General features: G+C 41.7%; 1 protein-coding gene across 2 annotated transcripts in view; it reads right to left on the reverse strand.

The window, feature by feature from the left end:
• Positions 1-21517, reverse strand: part of CCHR4.PART1H2orf72 (chromosome chr4.part1 C2orf72 homolog) — a 198017-nt gene that overhangs the window by 17278 nt on the left and 159222 nt on the right. Inside the window, exon 2 of one of the 2 annotated variants that reach the window (XM_044070692.1) lies at positions 6222-6314. In XM_044070692.1, coding sequence (XP_043926627.1) covers positions 6222-6314 — 93 coding nt within the window. Of the gene's footprint in view, positions 1-6209; positions 6315-21517 lie in introns of both variants that reach the window. The other variant, XM_044070691.1, reaches the window with a different exon arrangement.

Below are 21517 nucleotides of genomic sequence, written 5' to 3' on the forward strand. Positions count from 1 at the left end.
AGAAATTGGAGCTTTGTTTTATGGGCATGGATTGCAAGATAAAAGCAGTGAAAATGTTTTCATTCCCTTTAGTTTTAACCACAGGTCAGGTATATCTTTATCAACCAGAAGAGAAGTTGTGGATAGCAATTAATAAAGAGTTGAAGAACTTTACCTGTGATGGGAAGAAGGCAACAGTCAAGTGGGATGAGCTGATCCTTCCAAAAGAAGGAAATGGTTTGGGATCACATGACTTCAATGGGTACTTCAGAGCTACACAGTTAAGACTCCTATACATAAGCACAGGCAGAAAGCTATAATTCAAAATGGAAAGGGATGATGATGAACTGGGGAAGCTCAAAACAAGGAGAGACTGGGATTTTGGACACAGATCCTTAAGAAGAATAATAACTATACAGAATATTATATTTGTAAAGTGGCAGAAAGTATTTTAAGAACTAAGCCAACATGGGGATGGGGAAAGGAAATTCTGCTGAAAGGGATGACTTGAATTAGGGATACAGACAATAGTCTAGAGGGGGATGGAATCTACTGGAGAAAACTAGAAAAGGGATCAAGGTATCGGGGAGCAAAAATTAGAGAAGGAAAGGTAGCAGAATGGGAAGATGCCAAGAATGTATTTGGACTGCAGACTACAGATTGCCTTCTCTATCAAGGATTGAAAGAGTATAGGCAAAAAGAAAACAATAGGGGGATCCTAAGTGAAAGACCAGCACTGGTGAAGCAAATGTAAAACAATGGATAATTAGTAAAACATAGAAAATATTGCATGATAACTGTAATAATCAATCAGAGAAGGTTAGAAAGGATTGGGAAGACAGAATGGATAAACAATTCACAAAGAAACACTGGTGAAACTATATTTATGACTTCCATATATGCAACAAAATTTAGAAGATTTAGGATCTTTGCATAAGTATTTTTTTTATACCCCAAGTAGACACCGAACAAGTTTTCCTTGCAAATGTTGGAGGTGTGATGAGAAAGAAAGAGGTCACTGGGAACATATTTTTGGGAGTGTAATATGAAATAGGAAAAAGTGAAAAAGACCATCCAACAAGGCTATAAATTTTAAAAAGACTTTAATAACATAGAAAAGTCTTGATGTCTTTTTCATTTTTTCTGTTTATACTATTTGTATTAGACCATCCTTTATTCATTCTAGTTGCATGTTGTTCTTGGATTTTTACTCCATCAGAAATACTAGGTGATCAAATTAATGTGACTAAGGAAATTATTTTTTTTAGCTAGGATCGGAGTCTAATTATGGCAGAAACTAGAAAATGGAAATCAAAGTCTACACCAACTGTACTAGTAGTAGTGAATATAGTAGCAGAGATAAAACAACTGGAAATGGGACCTTTAGGAAAGGGTAGGAGCAAATTACAAAGAAAAAAATGGGAATTGCGGTAACAATACATGCAGAAAAATGTTTTGGAGGAGGAATGTGGCTTAAAAAGAAGACAGGATTTGAATAAGCTATGTTATCGTTTCGCTGACAATGACTGGCTAGATAAGTGAAGTGTAATGTTTATAACTAAAAATATGTCAATATGGTTTGTTTTCATTTATATAAATGTATAACTGTCCATGTCATAACTGATAACGTAATAAAGATGATTCCTGTTTAAAAAATATGCTGGTGATGTTGTCATTACCTACAAAAACTGGTTAGAAATGACATCACTCCCCATACAGATCCAAAATTTAATAATACTAGACTTCTCATATCACTCCTAACAACCAACAATAGAAAATATCTGTGTATTTCAGCTATTTATATTCTATCTGGTAACAACATTGCAACAGTAGAATGTATTCTCTCTCTGTTGGATATCTCACTATATGCAACAATAAGCTATTATAGTAGGTGACATCACCATAGACTTTCACCTGATCAACAGTGACACTCCCTCAGAATCAATTAACATAATCATCTTTACACTGCTATATCACCTCAACCACTAGAAATCAATAAAATGTCTTCTAGACCAACAAACCAAACATAATTCAAACATTTGGATGTTTGCCAAACACAATAAGCACACTTTCCTAACTTTTCAATCAGAAACTACGGGACCCAATTTCCAACCATAATTTATAACCAAATATATTATACATCACTTAAAGATACTTTTAGCAATACTCTGATCCAATATAAATGGAACACACTAAACTTCATGTCACTCAATGCCACCACCTCATGCTTTAATGAATCTTTTATAATTATTCTTAACAGTTTTGCCAGCATACAAATAAAAATAGTCAAATCAAACCCTGATCCATGACAAATGAAAGAAACTAAAATCATCATGCTTCAAAGAGACTACGTCTGGAAAGACTGGCATGAAAGCAGAAATAAAATACATTTTATACATTCAGACATCTCAAAAATCTTGCTAAGTACTGAATTAAAGTGGATAAATTTGTTTTGTCTTTTGGCTTTTCCCGGTAAGGGGTCGCCACAGCGGAACTCCGGTCTGCTAATGACTGGCAGCAGATTTTTATGAAACGCCAAGGTGCCAGCTCGATGCCCAACCTTCAACGAAGACACGCCCATTTACGTACGCATGTCTTTCGAACGCTACCCAACCGCGGGGAGCTATTATATACCAGTCTCCAAAATAAACACCAAAAATAAAAACATATCCTGGCCAAAGCACTACATCCTCTCCTACTGTACTTCTAACACCACTGACTTAATATAATTTCATTTCAACTCCTACTTTATAGAGACAGTACTAACTCTTGTTAATAACAATAATAACCATTCACCCTCCCATCCTCTACTAACCAGTTATGTTTATTCTTCTTCCTCCTGGTCTCCACCTCTACTATAAGGAAACTTCTGCTGACACTAAAATCAACCTCTTTAGCTGCTGGCAAACTTCTACAAGATTACCTAAAAACTGCACCCGATGCTATGACTTTCCCTGTATCCATTCCAGTAAACCACTCCATATTTTATAGATCTATTTCCATCAATCCGGAAAAAAATCTTATACAATACCACTCCACAAAGGTGACACAGACACATTTTTTCAACTACAGACCTACTGTTATCCTATCTCCTTTGCCTAAAATACTAAAAAATGCATCAACTCATAACTTATACAGTACATTAACTCTAACAACCTTCTCTTCAAAACCCAGCATGGTTTTAGACCTCACCATAGTACAATCACGGTTCTTCTCAACTTCACCAATATCACAAACCAGCATAGGAATGAAGGCAACCAGGTATCTTCACTATTCTTAGCTTTATCAAAAGCATTTGACACAGTACCCCATCTACTTCTTACTGAAATATATCTCTTGGCCTCACCCAGCCCTCCCTCTTATGGTTCCCATAACTATCTGACGGAAAGGCAACAAGCAGTCAAATAGAAAAAGAAAACAGTACTTGCGTATTATCGCAACCAGATTTTTTGCGCTAATGCAGGTTGCTTCCCGATGAATAAAGTGGTGGCGATAATCTATTAAAAGGAATAGAAACAGTGTTTTCTTTAAACAGTTTTGGTTTGTTTAGGCAGTTTTATGAGTCAGACAACTGAAAAAGTAAATAATGCAATGTAGGTTTACCCTTTACTGCTGCGCATCATGCTGTTTAAGAACTGCAGACGATGAATTTACTTATATTCCTTTGAAATTTTTATATCGCGGGAAGGGTAAATTTCAGCTGTGTTATACAAATGTAATAAAAGGATACGTGGTCTACATTACTCCTAATAAACAGTGCAAATATGACTCTTTTCTGTATGGGTGTGTTTCACAGTGTTTTCCTTTGTGGTGAGTGGAGTTTATTATGTTACTGTAGGAGAATATGCCATAGAAATCACTGGCTTGCTACTACGGGCACATCGACTTCTTCCATGTGGTTTTAAGTCTACTTGCAGTACACAAGCAGGAATGTAAAAATGATTCTGCATTCATTTCGGAATTTTTTTTTTTGTCTATTTTTCTGCAAACGCTGTGAATGAAATGCACAGCCAGCTTAAAAGATGTCGTTTGGACTAAAAAAAAAAAAAAAAAAGAGCAATAATTCACATCATAAACTTCCACACGCCCAGCCATGAATTCCCAATGGTATGTACGGCCGTTATTTGAGAGCACTGGCTGACAAAGAACGTTCAGTGGGCAGCCTTGCAATGAAGGGACATGCTTCTCTTGCCAGTAAAGAGCACGAAGAAACAACAACAGTATCTTGTGTACTTTGTGTTGATAGGCCTTCGGAAAACAACCTGTTTTGTTAAAGAAAACACACTATATTGCATTTCAAGCAAATTGAGGAACATATTTAGTGATCGGGAAGCAACCTGCATTAGTGCAAAAAATCTGGTTGCGATAATAAGCAAGTACCAAAAAACTCTCCTTTTTCCCGCCAGTCAATTGTGGCTTTCCACAAGTAACAGTATTAGGCCCCCTTATTCAACATTTTATAAACAAACTACATACTGCCACCCACCTTGTTAGGGTAGTTCAATATGCTGATGACTCAGCTCTTATATGTTCAGCCGTACCCCTACCAACACTTAAGGATATCACTCAAAATTCTTTCACTGCTATATAAAAATTGGCTAAAAGATACAAAACTACTTTTAGATCCTACAAAAAAAGTAGGCTTTTCACTCCTGAACAATACCAAAATGAAACAATTTTTCAAAATAACCTCATCCAACAACACAAAAATTGAAAATGTAAACTAAAACAAAACTTCTGGGAATCCTAACTGACAATAACATCAAAAATAGTCAATATATCTCAAGTCATAAAAAAAAAGTACACCAAAAACTTGTCTCCCTCTACAGAATCAAACACGGCCTGAAAGATAATCCAAGACACCAGCATCTATCTACCTACTTCCATCCTTACTACATGCCTCACTCATTATTACAAACCTAAATACTACACTTTTGGCTAAACTCTCTACCTGTTACAATAAAGCACTCAAATTTGCTGCCAACCTTGCATTTAGAAATCATCACTGCAGAGCCCTGAAACAGCTAAACTGACTTGAACTACTCATCTACTTAACATATTCATATTCACAATTTATTTCTGCACGCAATCTTACACACGCACAAGAAAAGCATCCTGCACTAAGCAATGCCCTGCAGCACTACTTTCCAGGTAAAGAAGTTCCTTCCCTCAGCTAGTAGGCTCGTAAAATAGACCATGAAACTTTCCTCTTTAAAGCCTTTAGTAAAATACCTAAACCACATGATGTGGTCATGTGCATGCTCCTCACCTACGTAACTCCACTTTCCTTTGTCAGCTCATAACCCCAATCCCTTTATAACCTCTACCGTCAATCTAAACAACAAACCTTTGTATCACTTTATTCTGACCTTCCCACTTTATCCATCTTTGTCAAATAATCTCCACCACACTCTTATAACCAGATTCCATGTCAGTATATAGCCTAGTATTCTTACTCACTATTTGTGATTCAACATCTATACAATGCCTCTGTCCTTCCTACACCTTTAACTACCATCTAACTACTGACTGTTTCACACCCCTTACCTCAATTTTATATATTACTGTAATCCTCCTTACTCTTGTCTTGTAAGTCATCTCTAATGTTTGCTTGTCACATTAACTGCACATGAGCTGTTTGCATACAAAATGTTTTATACTTTGAATTTAATATAATGTATAATCTCCACAGAAAAAATATACCTGTTTTGTCTTTGTATGGCGTCACTACAGAACAATTTCTTATTTGTATCTAGATGTCCTCAAAAATATCTATGTAATGTATCTTCATAAAAATAAATGTTTTGTCTTAAGTGTCTTAAATGTATTTGCTGGAGCTATTCTTCCCGGGCCCCCACTGAAAACTGGCTTTGCCGGTCGGACTTTCCTAGTACATAAAAACAGATACACAAATAAATAAATAAACTGAAGAGATAAATTTTCAGGTATGGGTCAGAATACAGGGTTCAAAAAAAAAAAAAAGATGGTTTCAGAGTTGTTATACATGGATGGAAAATGCGAATACACCAAATATGGAATGGAGTGCTGACAGCAGTAGTGAATAAGAGGTAAGATAGCAAAAGTGAGAAACAATAAATTAATCTAGACTTTATCAACAAAAACTGCAAAAGTGAGACTCTAAACATTATACTTCCAAGAAAATCCAAAAGGAAAAGATGCAATTACAGTGAACCTTTTGCGTATCTGAAGATGGGGTTTTCTCCACTTACTGTCAGTGTTACCTCTCTCTGGTTGATTACAGTGGCTCTTTTTCTTCCTTTTCACCCATGGGAAGCACCATATTCTTGTAGTATTGCTATTCTTTTGTATTGCATCTACAAAGAAGATAAAATGTGATTAAACACCATCAAAAAGTACAGTTTTGTACCTACCATAAATGTAGATGTTCGAAGATCCACATTGCTGCAGTCCTTACACTTGGGTAGTCCGCTGTCCTCGGTCGGCCCGAATATCAAAGTATAAGGCTGACGTCGGTCAGGGCGCATTTGACTGACATCAGGACGTCAGGGTACAAATGCGCATGACCGACGTCATATCCTCAGTCTTTTCTTGCCCCAGATGTCAGAAGACCCTAAAAATAAAGGTCAAAACCAAAAGACAGCAAACAACCAACCAACCACCCTTGCACTAACTATATGTACAATATATACAATATACACAATATGTACAACCCAACCCACACAACCACCTCTAACTACAGAGGGAAGGAGGGAGGTATTGGACTGCAGCAATGTGGATCTTCTAACATCTACATTTATGGTAGGTACAAAACTGTACTATGTTCTTCATCTCACATTGCTGCAGTCCTTACACTTGGGTAGAATCCCAAAGCAGAGGTAAGGGAGGATGGCTAACTACAAGGAAGCAGGAGCTGCCAAAATGCCCTGCAAAACAGCAGTGGCAAAACCAGCCCTGGACTTAGAGTAAAGTGGCAGGTGATAATGCCTAGAGAAAGTATGCACAGAACTCCAAGTAGCTGCCTCCAAAATATCCTTGGTTGCCACTCCTCAAAAAGCTGTTGAAGTGGCAGTAGCCCTAGTGGAATGAGGCCTAATCCCAGCTGGAATCTCCTTGCCATGATGGGAATAACAGAAAGCAATGCAAAACCCAATCCACTTAGAAATAGTTTGTTTTGACACAGGCTTGCCCTGAGAACTCAAAGCAAAAGAAACAAACAACTGCTGAGACTGCCTGAACCCTTTAGTTCTGTCCAAATAATAACGCAACTGCCTGTGTACATCTAAAGTGTGCAAAATCTTTTCCCCTTTATTTTGGGGATTTGCATAAAAAGTAGGCAAATGAATAGTTTGGTTTAAATCCACACTAGAAACCACCTTAGGCATAAAGGAAGGATTAGTACGTAATGATACCCTATCCTTATGGAAAATCAAGAAAGGCTCAACCGCCATAAGGGCCTGCAATTCAGAAACCCTTCTTGCAGAGGTAATGGCCAACAAAAAAGCAGTCTTCCATGATAAATATTTCAACTCAGCAGTAGCTGCAGGCTCAAAAGGTTGTAGAGTGAGTTTCTCCAACACAAAATTGAGATCCCAAGCAGGAGTAGGAGCTCTTCGTGGGGGTCTTATATTCTTTGCCCCTCTAAGAAATTGCTTGAACAAAGGATGAGAAAACAATGGTGGGTCGCAATCATAGTGAGCTGACATTGCTGCAGCATGAACTTTAATAGAAGAGAAAGACAAACCTTTGTCTAGTAACTCAGTAAGATATTGAAAAGCCACACACAAATTAGGCTCAGAAACATCAAAATCTTTTGCTGCACTCCAAAATAAAAATCTCTTCCATTTGTCTGCGTACACTTTCCTTGTACTAGGCCTTCTAGCTTCCAAAATAACATTCAAAACTTGCTGAGGAAGTGGAGGCCCACTATGGTTCAAAACAGAATATGCCAGGCTGTTAGGTGCAGAGAGTGAAGCTTGACATTTAGCAAATGGCTGTCCTCCTGCGACAACAGGTGTGGAATCGAAGGCAAAGGCCATGGAGGCTTCCGTGATCAGACTTCTCAGTAATGGGTACCAGTGCTGTCGAGGCCAATCCGGAGCTATTAAAATCATCCTTGGCTTGTCCTGTCTGACCTTTAGAAGTACCTTTAGGAGGAGAGGCAGAGGTGGAAAGGCATACACATGAAGATTGCTCCAATTGAAAGAAAGAGCATCCACTCTCCAAGCTGTGGGATGAAACCTGTTTGTGCAAAACCTTGGCAGCTGATGGTTTAGTGGAGAAGCGAACAGATCTATGTCTGGAGTTCCCCATGACACTGTCAATTTCTGAAATACATGAGGATCCAATTTCCACTCGTGGGGATCCATAATTTGCCTGCTCAACACATCTGCTAAGGAGTTCTGTGCTCCTGGCAGAAACCTTGCCTGAAGATTGAGCTGTAAACTGAGAGCAGTCTCCCACAAAATCATTGCTTGCCTGCATAGAGGATAAGAATGCGTTCCCCCTTGCTTGTTGATGTACCACATGACAGTTGTGTTGTCTGTTAGAATCAACACCTGCCCTGGAAGAAGTAATTCCTTGAAAGCTATTAATGCAAACTGGACTGCTAACATCTCCTTCATGTTGATATGTAGATGTTGTAGTCTGACAGGCCACTTGTTTTGTATCCACTTTCCATTTAGATGAGCTCCCCAAGCTTTGTCTGAGGCATCTGTCGTTAAAATCTGACTCGCCTCTGGCCGGGTCACAGAGAGTCCCTTGTTTAGGTGACATTCCTGAGCCCACCACAAAATTCCTTTTGAATGCAAGGTATTATTTGAATGACAGTGTCCAGATCCTGGCAGTGCTGTGTCCATACATTTTGAGATACCATTGTAGCTTCCTCATATGCAGTTTGGCATTGGGAAGCACCAGAATACAAGATGCCATGAACCCTAAGGCTTGAAGGACTGTCCTTGCAGTCAGCCCGGACTGATGAGATAGTTGATGGAAGTAAAGGGATAGACTCTTTTGTTTGTCCGGGGCTAAAAGGCCATCTGGGATGCTGTATTCAGTCTCACACCCAGAAAGCACATGTCCTGAGAGGGTACTAGACTGGACTTTATTTCGTTCACAGAATACCCTAGGCATCTTAGCACTGCTATCACATATTCCAAATGATGAAGAAGCTCTTCCCTTCCTTGAGCCAGAATCAGGCAGTCGTCCAAATAAGGATAGATCTGTATTCCTTTTAGTCTGAAGAAAGCTATCACTGGAGCCAGAACTTTCGTGAACACTCTGTGCGCAGTAGATAAGCCAAAGGGCAATGCAGAGAACTGATAGTGAGAAGTCCCAGCTCGAAAACGCAGATACTTTCTGCAACTTAGTCTGATAGGAACATGAAGGTAAGCCTCCTTGAGATCCAAAGTTACCATCCAATGATCTTTGCCCAGCAGAGGTAAAAGCTGCTGCAACGTCAACATTTTGAACTTGGGAATGTCCAGATAAGTGTTGAGGATAGATAAATCCAAAATTGGTCTCCACGTGTTCCCCTTCTTTGGTACTAGGAACAGGCGAGAATAAAATCCTAGGCCCACTTCTGGCATAGGGACCGGCTGTATGGCCCCTATTTGGAGCAACAGAGAAACCTGTTTGTGAGCCTCTATTCTTTGTTGAGGAGGAACGTCTGGCATGCCTTTGAAAGGAGGCAAGGTATGGAAATAAAACCTGTAGCCGTGGTGTATGATATCCAATACCCATCTGTCCTGGGTAATTAAACTCCAATTTTCTTTGAAAAGTGCCAACCTTCCTCCCAAAGGTGCTGCCAGACGAGCAGGCTCTGGCAGCTGAAAAGGTAGGTCATTGGGTCTGCTTACGAAAGGACTGACCCCTGCCCTCACCCGAAGCCTGTGCAGGAGAACTCCCTGTTCTAGGCCTGACAGAGCCCTGAGCTCTGCCCCTACCACGTCTAGATCTACCCCTAGACTGGGAATCATAAGAAGGATACGTCCACCCCTTAGTAGGCCAATTTCTACTAAACTTTGGAGGCTGGACCTGCAAAAAATCTTTAACAGTCTGCATAGACTTAGCCTTGTCTTCCATTTTCTTTAAAACTGTCTCAACAGGAGGACCAAACAACACGTCAGATTGTAAAGGAGCATCTAAAATCCTTGTTTTAACATGTTCAGACAAATTCTGATCCCTCAGCCAGGCGTGCCTGCGAAGAACTGACCCAGTGGCAGCCACCCTAGATGAGGTCTGTACAGCATCAAAACCACATTGCAAAGAATGCTTACCCACCTGTTCAGAAACATGTACTAAATCTTGCAACTCTTTACAATCAATACCTGCTGCCAGAGCATCAACCTTAGACTTCAATTGTGAAAGGAGATAGTTTTGGTATTTCAACATGTGAAACTGGCAATTCAGAGCCCTCATAGCAAGAGTGGAAGAAGTATAAACTTTCTTTCCCCATCTATCCAAGGCCCTAGCCTCCTTGTCTGCAGGAACTGGATTCTTAACAACAGAAGCCTTAACACCTTTAGGCCCCTGGCTAACAGTTTCTGGGTCTGCCCTAGGACTCTTAAAAAGATACTTATGAGCTTCAGGCACCCTGTAATACCTATCCGGCTTAACAGGAGCAGGAGGCAAAGAATCAGGATTAAGAGAAGCCTCTGTAAAAACATCTTCCACTACATCCAAAACAGGAGGTATAGCCAAAGGCCTATGCTGGGGTAAACACAAAAATTCCCTAAGCCTTTTCCTGGAATCAGAGAAGTCCTGACCTTCCCACTTAAAATGCTCCCTCATGGAATGAAGAGTTTCTGAAAATGAAAAATCCTCAGGAGGAGTAGCAGAAGGAGTAGAATCATCCACATCAGAATCAGAATAAGGAGAGTACTCCTGCAAGTCTTCAGCCGAAGACTCTGAAACATCTGAAGCCTGCTCAAAAACCCCCCAGCTCAGGCTCCACCCTAGGTCTCTTATCAGGAGGGGGCATAGAACCCCTAATCAAAGTAATCAAATCTTCTGCCATTTTAAGCATATGCTTCTTGGGCACAGTACCTGAAGAGCTAGGGGTAACACCAACCGAAGCTAAACCTGGCCTGCCCCTGGGAGAAGCCTTTGAAACAGAAGGAGAGGGCCTAGCCACCTTAGGAAGGGAGGGAGTATAGTAACCTGAGAAGCCCCTCAGCCTGACTTGCCTCCTGAGAGGCCACATCTTGCAATAATAAGGTCTCACCCTGGGAACACAAAGAAACCTCCGGTGGAGCCACCGGCTCCACCGACACCTCTAAAGAACCGGGCGTCCGGTACAGACGGTTCTTCTAGCCTAGGCTTAACTGCCTTGTCCTTGCGCTTCTTCAAGAAGCGGCGCCGGAGCAACCGACGGCATTTTATAATTGCACCGCTTCCCAAAGACTAACCTTGCACAATCCAACCTTCTCTTTATAGTGCGTTTATTAAATCTAGCACAAGAGCGACAGCCAACAACGTCGTGCTCAGGCCCTAAGCAAGGAATACACAAAGTATGATAATCTCTATGCGGTATCTGTTTCCCACAAGAAATGCAATTATTGACTTTTCTGACATCCGGTAAATGACTGAGGCAAGAAAAACTAAAATATTCCCCAACGGGTACTTAGCCAACTTTGAACTCGGTCTGAAACTTCTAAATCGAAAAATCTCAGAACGCCAACCGGCACTTGCAATGCTGCTTCTGCATCGGACCATGCGACAAAAAAGACTGAGGATATGACGTCGGTCATGCGCATTTGTACCCTGACGTCCTGATGTCAGTCAAATGCGCCCTGACCGACGTCAGCCTTATACTTTGATATTCGGGCCGACCGAGGACAGCGGACTACCCAAGTGTAAGGACTGCAGCAATGTGAGATGAAGAACATCATGGCAAAGACAGTTAAAGTAAAAAGTAAAGTTTGTATATTTTGCTGCAGTACCAAGTACTAATGCTGGAGGGGAGGCAAGAAACAGTAAATGGTACATTTTTTTCTTTTTGCTATTACTGTAACATTTTGTATATTTTCTGACTGTGTGTAATAGGAAATCTGTTTCTGCAGTGTGTCTGGTTGTGGCTGAAAAAGGATTCCTGAGACTAGCTCAGTTATGGAGCTGCTATCACTTTTTAGGTCATGCTAAGATTCAGCAGGTAGCAGGCCTAAGCATATCACTAATACAGCCTTAATATCCTTTACCAACACTATTCATCACCTCATGAACAACAGTCTTAGTCTCAGCTATTTTCCTTGACATGTCAAAGGCATTCAACACAGTCTCCCACCAGCTTCTTCTAAACATACTTGCCACCTATAATCTCAGCTCGTCTACACCTACATGGTTTATGACCTACCTATCTGGCTAGTAACAAGCCACCAAATGGGAGAAAAATCCCTATCCTCTGCTACCAGTGTCCACAGGTGTACCCCAAGGATCCATACTCGGCCCCCTCCTTTTTATACTATTTACCAATAGTATGAACTCAGCAACCCAACCAAGCTAAAAAGGCAGAAAAGCATTTACCATTCAAATTACAGGTAACTACATAGAGAAGTATCACCTTAAAGTCCAGTTACAGAAAGGGATATACATAAATCTGTGCAACATAAATGAGCATCAATTATGTGCAATACATGTTGTAATACAATACAAATATTATAATAAACACCATTAAAAGTAGTAGTAGTAGAGACACCTTCTTCTTTCGGCTTTTTCCCCAGTTAGGGGTCGCCACATGGATCACCTGTCCACTCATGATTGACAGTGGAGTTTTTTTATGGTGTAGAGTTGCCAGCCCGGCGCCCAACCTTCCACGGGAAGCACACAGGCATGCACTCATGTCTAGGGCAAATTTAGAGTATCTAATCCACCTACAGCATGTCTTTGGGATGTGGGAGGAAACTGAAGCACCTGGAGGAAACCCACACGACCACAGGGAGGAGATGGAGACTCCGCACAGAAGGCACCCCAGCCAAGAATCAACCCGAAGAACCTCTTGCAGTGAGGTGGCAACACTAACCGTTGCACCACTGTGGCTGCCAGAGTAGTAGTAGAGACACCAGAAGAGTTAAATCAGCTTTTAAATAAGCTGCATGTCGCAGGGAACTGTAATGGTAAAATTAAGAAAGACAGGGACAACTTAGTCTTAACTTTTGAAACACATACATCTACACTTCACCAAAAGGTATGTTTTGAACTGTGAGCAAAATGATAGGTCCATTGCAATTTGGACTTTGTCAAGGAATGAATTCCAAGATTCAGGATTTCCAGGAATTCCAAATATGTACATTATTCTGATGATGACAGGGGAGAGATTGGTCCCAAAACTTGTTTTACTCTCAGGAGAAAAGTTATCCAAGAAAGAAGTCACAGTCCCTGACAGCACTACAAGAATAACCATTCCATGTTGTTAAAAACATTGTCTCAGCTTTTGTCATCAAAAGTACATCTCAGTTTTAACAGATACTATGCCTTATTCCCATTTGATAATGTGTCTGCTACCTACAAAACAAGGGATATTCCATCCCCAAGACATACAGAGATAAAACCCTTACTGTGCCCTTAAAGGCCTAGGTTCAACTAGAGGCGCGGTGCTGAAAGGACCAAACTGGGTGAATGGGACTGAGTGGCTGACACTGGCTTGCACATTCTGGTGGGACACAGGCTGCCTAGACTCTCTACAAGCTGCACGGTATACTACTTGGTCAGCAAGCTGTACATGAGTGGAAGTGTACATGCACCTCTTGTAGGCATCAGAGGGCACACTCCCTGACAGCAGAATGATACTGCATAATGGTCATCAATCTACTTAATGGCCCCAAAAGTGGTCAGGTATAGTCCAGGGGAGGCTAAAGCGAGTTCAGTAGACCCACTTAATGAAGAAGACTAGCTGGTAGCAGCTGAGTGGGAGCAAAAAAAGAAGAAGGATCTTGAAAGCAGCACAGCACAACACAAAAGAAGTTATTAACTCACCATAATGTTCCATATGGATTGTTGTTCTTCACTTGTCTTCAACCTGTGGGGTTAGGCATCAACATAGTGCCGAGCCGGCCATATCCAAGCTACGGTGCCGAAACAGAGCTCCTCCCCTACCCATAATGCCCCCTCTCCCTCACTACCTCAGATAGAGTTTGCCTGACAGATAGGTTCCTGACACAATACCACAGTAAACCACGATGACAGCTAATAACCCTTTGAAGAGGAGGCATAGAGAGAGAACAGAAGGCCTCCTCTGCCAGGCCAAAGTGCTCATGGTAAGGGGGAAGGATGGGAGGGGAAGGTTGAAGGCAAATGAAGAACAACAATTCAGATGGAACGTTATGGTGAGTACATAACTTCTTTATCTGACATTGTCTTCATTTGATCTTCAACCCGTGGGACAGAGTCCCCAGCTACTTGAGCTCTGAGTGGCCCTAAGGAAGGATGTTTCTGAGCACGGCGGAACCAAAGGAAGTTCTGTTCCTAGATGAAATATCCAATCTGTAATGGGATATGAAGGTGCGAGACCCAGCCCATGTAGCTGCAGCACATATCTCAACTGGTACTCTCTAAGAAAAGGCTAATGAAGTAGACACAGCCCTGGTAGAATGTGTCTTCACTGCAGAAGGAAGAGAAACGCCACACTTGTCATAAATAAATGTAATACATTTCGCAATCCAAGTTGGCTACAGTTACCCTGGAAACAGGCGATCGCAATCTAGGATTAGAATATGATGCAAACAGCTGATAGAACCAAATCTTTCAGAAAGTCCAATCTAAATAGGGTCTATATTAGAACATCAAAGTTTCAAAACTTCGAATGTTCTAATATCTACACCTATTCAGCGAAAGCTGAAAATATGGAAGCAACAGAAAAACAATTTTTTTCCTAGGGAAATAATTTGGTTGTCCGTTTCTGTTGCTTCAGTATTTTCAGCGCTGTGGTGGAAAGTTACGGGTTGGGTTCAGGTAAGTGTGCGACTGAGTGCGGGTTAAGTTAGTTAGGGTTAGGGTGCGGGTCAGGTATGTGTGCGATTTTGTGGACGTGAGGGTTAGGGTGGGTTAAGTGAGTTAGGATTAGGGTGCGGGTTGGGTATGTGTGCGATTGTGTGGACTTGACAGTTAGGGCGGGTTAGGTGAGTTAGGGTTAGGGCACGGTCAGGTAAGTGTGCGATTGTGTGGACGTGAGGGTTAGGGCACAGGTGAGGTAAGTGTGTGATTGTGTGGATGTGAGGGTTAGGGCGGGGTAGGTGAGTTAGGGCGCGGATGAGGTGAGTGTGCGATAGTGACGGACCTTAGGGTTAGGGTTAAGGTAAGTGGATAGTTAGTGATGTGTGTATAGTTTAGTGTAGGGTTAGGTGTAAGACTTTAGGTGTAGGTGTGTGGATTGCTGTTTGTTTGGTGTGCTTGCGTTGTGTGTATGTGTTCTGGAACTCCGTATATTTTCCCTAGGAAAAAATTTGCTGTTCTGTATGTTCGATGTTTTCAGCTTTTGCTGAACAGGGGTCGATATTAGAACATTCAAAGTTTTGAAACTTCGGTGTTCTAATATAGACCCTCTAGATAGAAATGGAGCCGACTATGTACATCAAGTATGTGTAATTGATATTCCCCTTTGTTTTGAAACTCTGGAAAGAACACAGGAAGATGAATGACCAGATTAATATTCTTCTCTGAAGTGACCTTGGACATGAAGGAAGGGTTCGACCCAAGAGAAACACGATCTTTGTGAAATATAAGGTACAGAGGTTGAATGCAAAGTGCTTGTAATTCAGAAACCCATTTAGATGAAGTAAGAGCTACCAACAAAGCAGTTTTCCAGGACAAGAACTGTAGATCCACTTTTGCAGAGGGCTCAAAGGGAGATGATACCAGTACAAGGGTTAGGTCCTTAACTGGAGGCCGTAAAAGAAATGTTCCTTTCAAAAAGGCTTTGCACAATCTAGAAGCGGCCAAAGAAGAATCCTGGAGTCCGACATAATGGGATACAGCAGCTAGTTGGACTTTAACTGTAGAGAAACTGGCAACTTGGTTGAGGATACAAGCCAGAAAGTCTAAAACCGAAGGTACAGAGGCAATAAAAAGATCGACCGAATTGTAGGATGCCCAAATGAAAAACTTCTTCCATTTGCTAGCATAAATAGTCTTGGTAGACGACTTGTGAGTGGAAAGCAATATATGCTTCACAGGAGATGAAAGCCCAGGAACTCTAGCCATCACTGGACCTGCAGAAGACAAGCTGTGAGATTCAGACTTTTCAGATCTGAATGATAATCACCCTCCAGATTGGAAATCAGATCTGGACATTAATCCAGAATCCAAGGAGGACTGACACTGAGACCAAAGGAGAGGAAATCAAACTTTGAGGCCAGAAGGAGGCAATGAGGATCACGTGGCACCTCGACCTCTTGTGTCTTCTGAAGGAATTTGACATAAGAGAAAGGGGAGGATAAGTGTACAGCAGATCAGGGGGCCTAGCATGAACTAGAACGTCTCTGGGAATCCCTCCTCTGAGGGGAAATCAGGGCAAAAAACTCACTGCACTTGGCACTGGAAGGTGAGGTGAAGAGATCGCAGCACGGTTGACCCTATTTCTGGAAGCTCATGTTCGCCACTGACTGTTTCGGAGACCACTTGTGAGGAGACAGAATGGTCCTGCTGAGTTTGTCCGCTAGAATGCTGGAACTCCCCAGAATATGCACTGTGATAAGAAGGCGGCCTGAGGAAATCACCCATTCCCACAATCTCAGGGCCTCTCGACAGAGGGGATAAGATCTGGTTCCTCCCTGTTTGTTGATATACCAAACCAATGCCATGTTGTCCATCTGCATTGCAATCGTTCCTCGGGGGAGAATTGAATGTAATGCCTGCAAAACCAGATACACTGCCCTCATCTCCAGAAAGTTGATGTGTAAGTTGGTCTCTAACACTGACCACATCCCTTGAACAGTCCATCCCAGCCAATGCCCCCCACCTGAGCCGGGAGGAGTCCGTGGTGACTGTGGCTACAGGAGCGGGAGCCACGAAAGGATGACCTTCTGCTACATTCTGAGAGTTTAACCACCACAGTAGGGAGGACTTGCAGGTTTTGGACAGCCAAATGGGATGAGACAAGGGCTTGTCCAGAAGCGACCACCATACTGCTAGGGTCCATTGGAGAACGGGAATGTGTAGTCTTGCCAAAGGTAAAATTACAATGGTAGCTGCCACAGATCCCAGAACTTGAAGTATTTGGGCTGCTGACAGCAGAGCCGTTTCTAGAATGACACACATGGAACTGAAGAGATTGAATCCTGTGACTGGTGATAAAAACCCTGGACTGTTCAACAGTGCTCCAATGAATTCCAAGGAATGGAAAGGCTCCAATTTTGATTTGGAAAAGTTTATCGTGATGCCAAAGGTCGAGGCTGACTGAAGAAACTGCTCCCTGGTCTGAAGAAGCTGTTGCTTGGTGGGTGCAGCTAGAAGCCAGTCGTCCATGTAGGGAAAGACCTGTATCCCCTGCAGCCTGAGATGCACTGCAAGTACTGCTACCACCTTGGTGAACACCCTGGGGGCCGTGGTGAAGCCAAAGGGAGTACCTTGAACTGATAATGCCTGGCTTCAGAACAGAAGCATAGGAACCTCCTATGGCGCTTGTCCATCTTTATGTGGTAATACACATCCTAGAGGTCCACCAAGTACATCCAGTAGTCCTTCTGAAGGTATGGAAGGACAGATTGAATAGTAACCATCCAGAACATATCTAGGTGACAAACTTATTCAAGCGGGTCAGATCTAAGACTGGTCTGTGTCCCTCCCTGTCTTTCTGGGCACCAAAAAAAAAACCTTGAGTAGACGCCTAATCCAGACAGCTCTGGGGGGGACATGCTGGATGACTCACTTGTTGAGCAGCTTGGAAATTTTGAGTTCGGCTACCTCCCTGTGAGTAGGTGGGACATCCGGGAGAATCTTTCACGACTTTGGTGGGTGAAGAAAGGGTATTGAATAGCCCCTGGATATTATTCTCAGCACCCATTGATCTGATGTGATGGCTTCCTAGGCTGATGGGTGTAGAGAAAAGTGATCTCTGACTGCCTCCTGGGTGGGGCAGCCAGGCAACACTTCAGGGTCACTGGAAGGGCCTGTCCAGGCAAGAGTCCCGAGACCCTTGGTCCCTCAAAGCCCTTCTGCCTCTAGGGCAGCGTTAAAACTAATCATTCCCTGATCTCCCTCTAGGGGAAGAGTCTGCTGGTGCATCTTTATGGAAAGCTCTGGACTTCTGGAACCACAGATTCTTACTACCTCTTTGATACTTGGAGTAGGATTGCTGAGGAGCAGAAAAGTGGATTCCGAAGGCAGACAGGTTCTTACTGTCCTTCTCCCACTGGGCTAAAGTATCCTTCATGGATGGACCGAGCAAGGTGGATTCATCGAAGAGGACGTTTGTGAAGGACGCCTTGAAGGGCTCAGAGAAATTGCAAAGCTGCATCCAGGTGTGATGCCTAGTAACGGTGCCTGAACCGGCTGCTCTAGATGCGCCTTCCGTGGAAAAGGAAAGGTGCCACACAGAGATATAAAAAATGTCTTTGTGGTCTCAACCAGTAAGCACATTACTAATTAACATTTTAGAATTTCATTGGTTGACTGTTTCCATACTTAATATTACGTTTTATTTAAATGTATTGCTCTGTGTATTTCACTGTGTGAAGAGGTCTCAGTTTTGAGAAATGAACTTACCAGTTTAAAATAAATAAATAAATGGTGCTATCGCATTTACCCATTTGGTGGGTTTCTGTTTGTTAGTTACACCTCTTATTTATCATTTGCAATACTTCATTCCTTCTTTGCAAAACATCCTCAATCAGTGAGCATGTAAACTCTATCCATAACATTGTCATGGAATGGTACAGGCTGCAAACTACTCTACTGCCTCCTGAGGCAGTCCTTCCTGTACTCAGTCTTCTGCTAGACTGCATACTCTGATTTACTTATTCACTGTTAATCCTTCTCTTTAACTAGCATAGATTTTAAATGAATGTACAGTGTTAAATCATTTGCCTCCAGCAATCATTCTATTACTTTTTTTAGTCTCCCATTCCCTGACCTCGGTCACATACACCTCTCATTCTTCCTTTCTCATTCTGCGCAGTTTATCCAAATATCTTTTTCCAATGTCTTCATGCTGTTATTGATGATATGCATCTCAATCACCTCCAAAAGCACCCTGATAGGACAGAAGGGGGCATGCATCTTCACCATGCCAATATCACTCCTCTTTACTACCAACCAGCACATTATGATCAAAAAAGCACTCTAAATACAACTGACCCTCAAAATACTGCATTTCACATCTTTTTCTTTTTTCTTTTTTTGATACTCCTATCCATTCACGGTAATATGTGATACTATCGCACTATTTTTTCTTCTTTACTTTCACTTTCCAAGAGGCATCACAGTTATCAGTTTTCACCAACAAAATGAAAAATATTCATTATCCTCCAGACTTCTATTTTTCCATACAAGTCTAATTATTTAAACTACCCTGCTATCCCTATTTATATCCAGCTGCTGCTTTTATCTTCTCAAATGTATGTAGCAAGGTTTCACAGTTATAAATGTATCACACTAGAATCAACAACCATAGTTAGATAAACAAAAATCCAAAAATATCACTGTGAAAACTTGCTTTTATCTAACTATTCATTAACATATCAGACCTCATCCCACTCAGCACATCAACTTTTAAGGCTGAATTTTACTTACCATCGGTACAACAGGTACACCTGCTACAAGCTTTTTCAAGTAGAACTAGTAGTTGTACATACAACTACATTACAAGCACAAATAATATGAATGTCACCACTTCCTGAGTAATCCTTTTTGAACGATCTTTATTAGTTGTGTAAGCATTTCAAACTAAAAAAACAAAATAATAACTGCAAGCCTAAACATAGCATGCATCTGTTGTACATAAATCCTGTTCTTAATTGTATGTTAACATCACCAAATGGTTTCTACTTGAATATAATACTTAATTTCACCATCATCTATTAAATTCCAAATTTATATTTATTCTCAAGCATGAAACAACCCCTGAGATTCAGAAACACTCTCTGTGTCAAAGACATCAAATGTACTTGATTATCGGTCACTCACAAGATGTGTGAAATTCACAGGCCTGCTGAGCAACATAGGTGCCCACAATGTACATTACCATGCCATTATACTGTCATTAATGATCACATGATTAACATGAGGAACCCAGTAGATGCAAATAAGGGTAAACATTATGGTGGAGCAATAACCACTGGAATTGAACAACATAAAATCCTGCAGTTACAACAGGGGAACAGCAGAATGATGTTAGGGGTAGCTGCAGCACTGAGAAACCTTTATAGGGAACAGACTGTACGGATCACCAGTACCTCATCATAACCATCATTAGTGCCATGTTATCCAACCACACTTAATATTTCCTGCCCTCACAGACAATGAAAACTGACTGCTATGATGTAGATTGAATCACCATGCAGGAACTGTCAAGATGTGTTGCATTCATCTGGAGGCCCATGACTGCTGTGGAGTATGTGCCCTTATATATACACTAAGGTGCTTATAGTTTTGGAAATAAGGTAACCCTTCAATAACCAGTTGGGGACACAGTAGGGCTATTCCAGGTACCTGCCTCAAGGATACACCTCCTCAGTGCCAGGCTACAGCATGTGGGGCGCATACACTGTTTCTTCATATCACAGAGGAGACGGCCAACACCATGTGTGAATTTTATGAGGTACTGGGGTCTATAAACTACATCCACATTGAAATAAAGGTCCCCTCCTGGTGAGCTGGGAGGACAGTACATTAGCTGTAAAGGTTACCACTCCATCAACATTAACTGACAGGTGGTTTGCAAAGTACAGGGTATACTCTACAATGTGTCTGCAAGCCACCTAGGCATCACTCATGACTGCCACACATGGCACACATGTGACCTATATTTATGGTTTGTAAGGGTGATTTTTTCCCAGGGGAATCTTACTAGCAATGCCAGACATGCCCTATAACCATGGCTAATGACACCGATCAGAAATCCACAGACCATGGCAGATAATGGTTATAACCGTGTCTTGCCACAAACCCAGATCATCATCAAATGTGCATCTTGGATGCTGATGGAATGCTTTCATCACCAGGATGTATATGGTGGCACCCTGTAGTATGATCCTGACACATGCACAACGATCTTCTTACTATGTGCAATGTTACACAACATAATATTGAGAAAGCAGTTGCAGTACATATGCAGAATGAACAAGTGCCACCACAACGGGCAGTAGAGAATGAACAACATGAGGAGTTAGTGGAGAATCCAGCAGCAGGACAGGAACATGTGACACTGGACAAAAGGCTATGATTAGCCCATAACTATGGGCCAGATTAAAGCATATACACAAAAGTAAAAGTGACATATGCAAAGCTACAACCAGACTGTGCTCACCCATGCTTAGAACAGCCAAACTGTGCATCAAACACAGGCTATCCAAGTAACAATGTGCACAGGGCAGAGCACAGTTATCATTTGCAGAGGTTTGTGGAACAC

Source organism: Protopterus annectens, chromosome 4.part1 (assembly GCF_019279795.1).
Source record: "Protopterus annectens isolate FY-2018-M chromosome 4.part1, PAN1.0, whole genome shotgun sequence".
Lineage (NCBI taxonomy): Eukaryota > Metazoa > Chordata > Ceratodontiformes > Protopteridae > Protopterus > Protopterus annectens.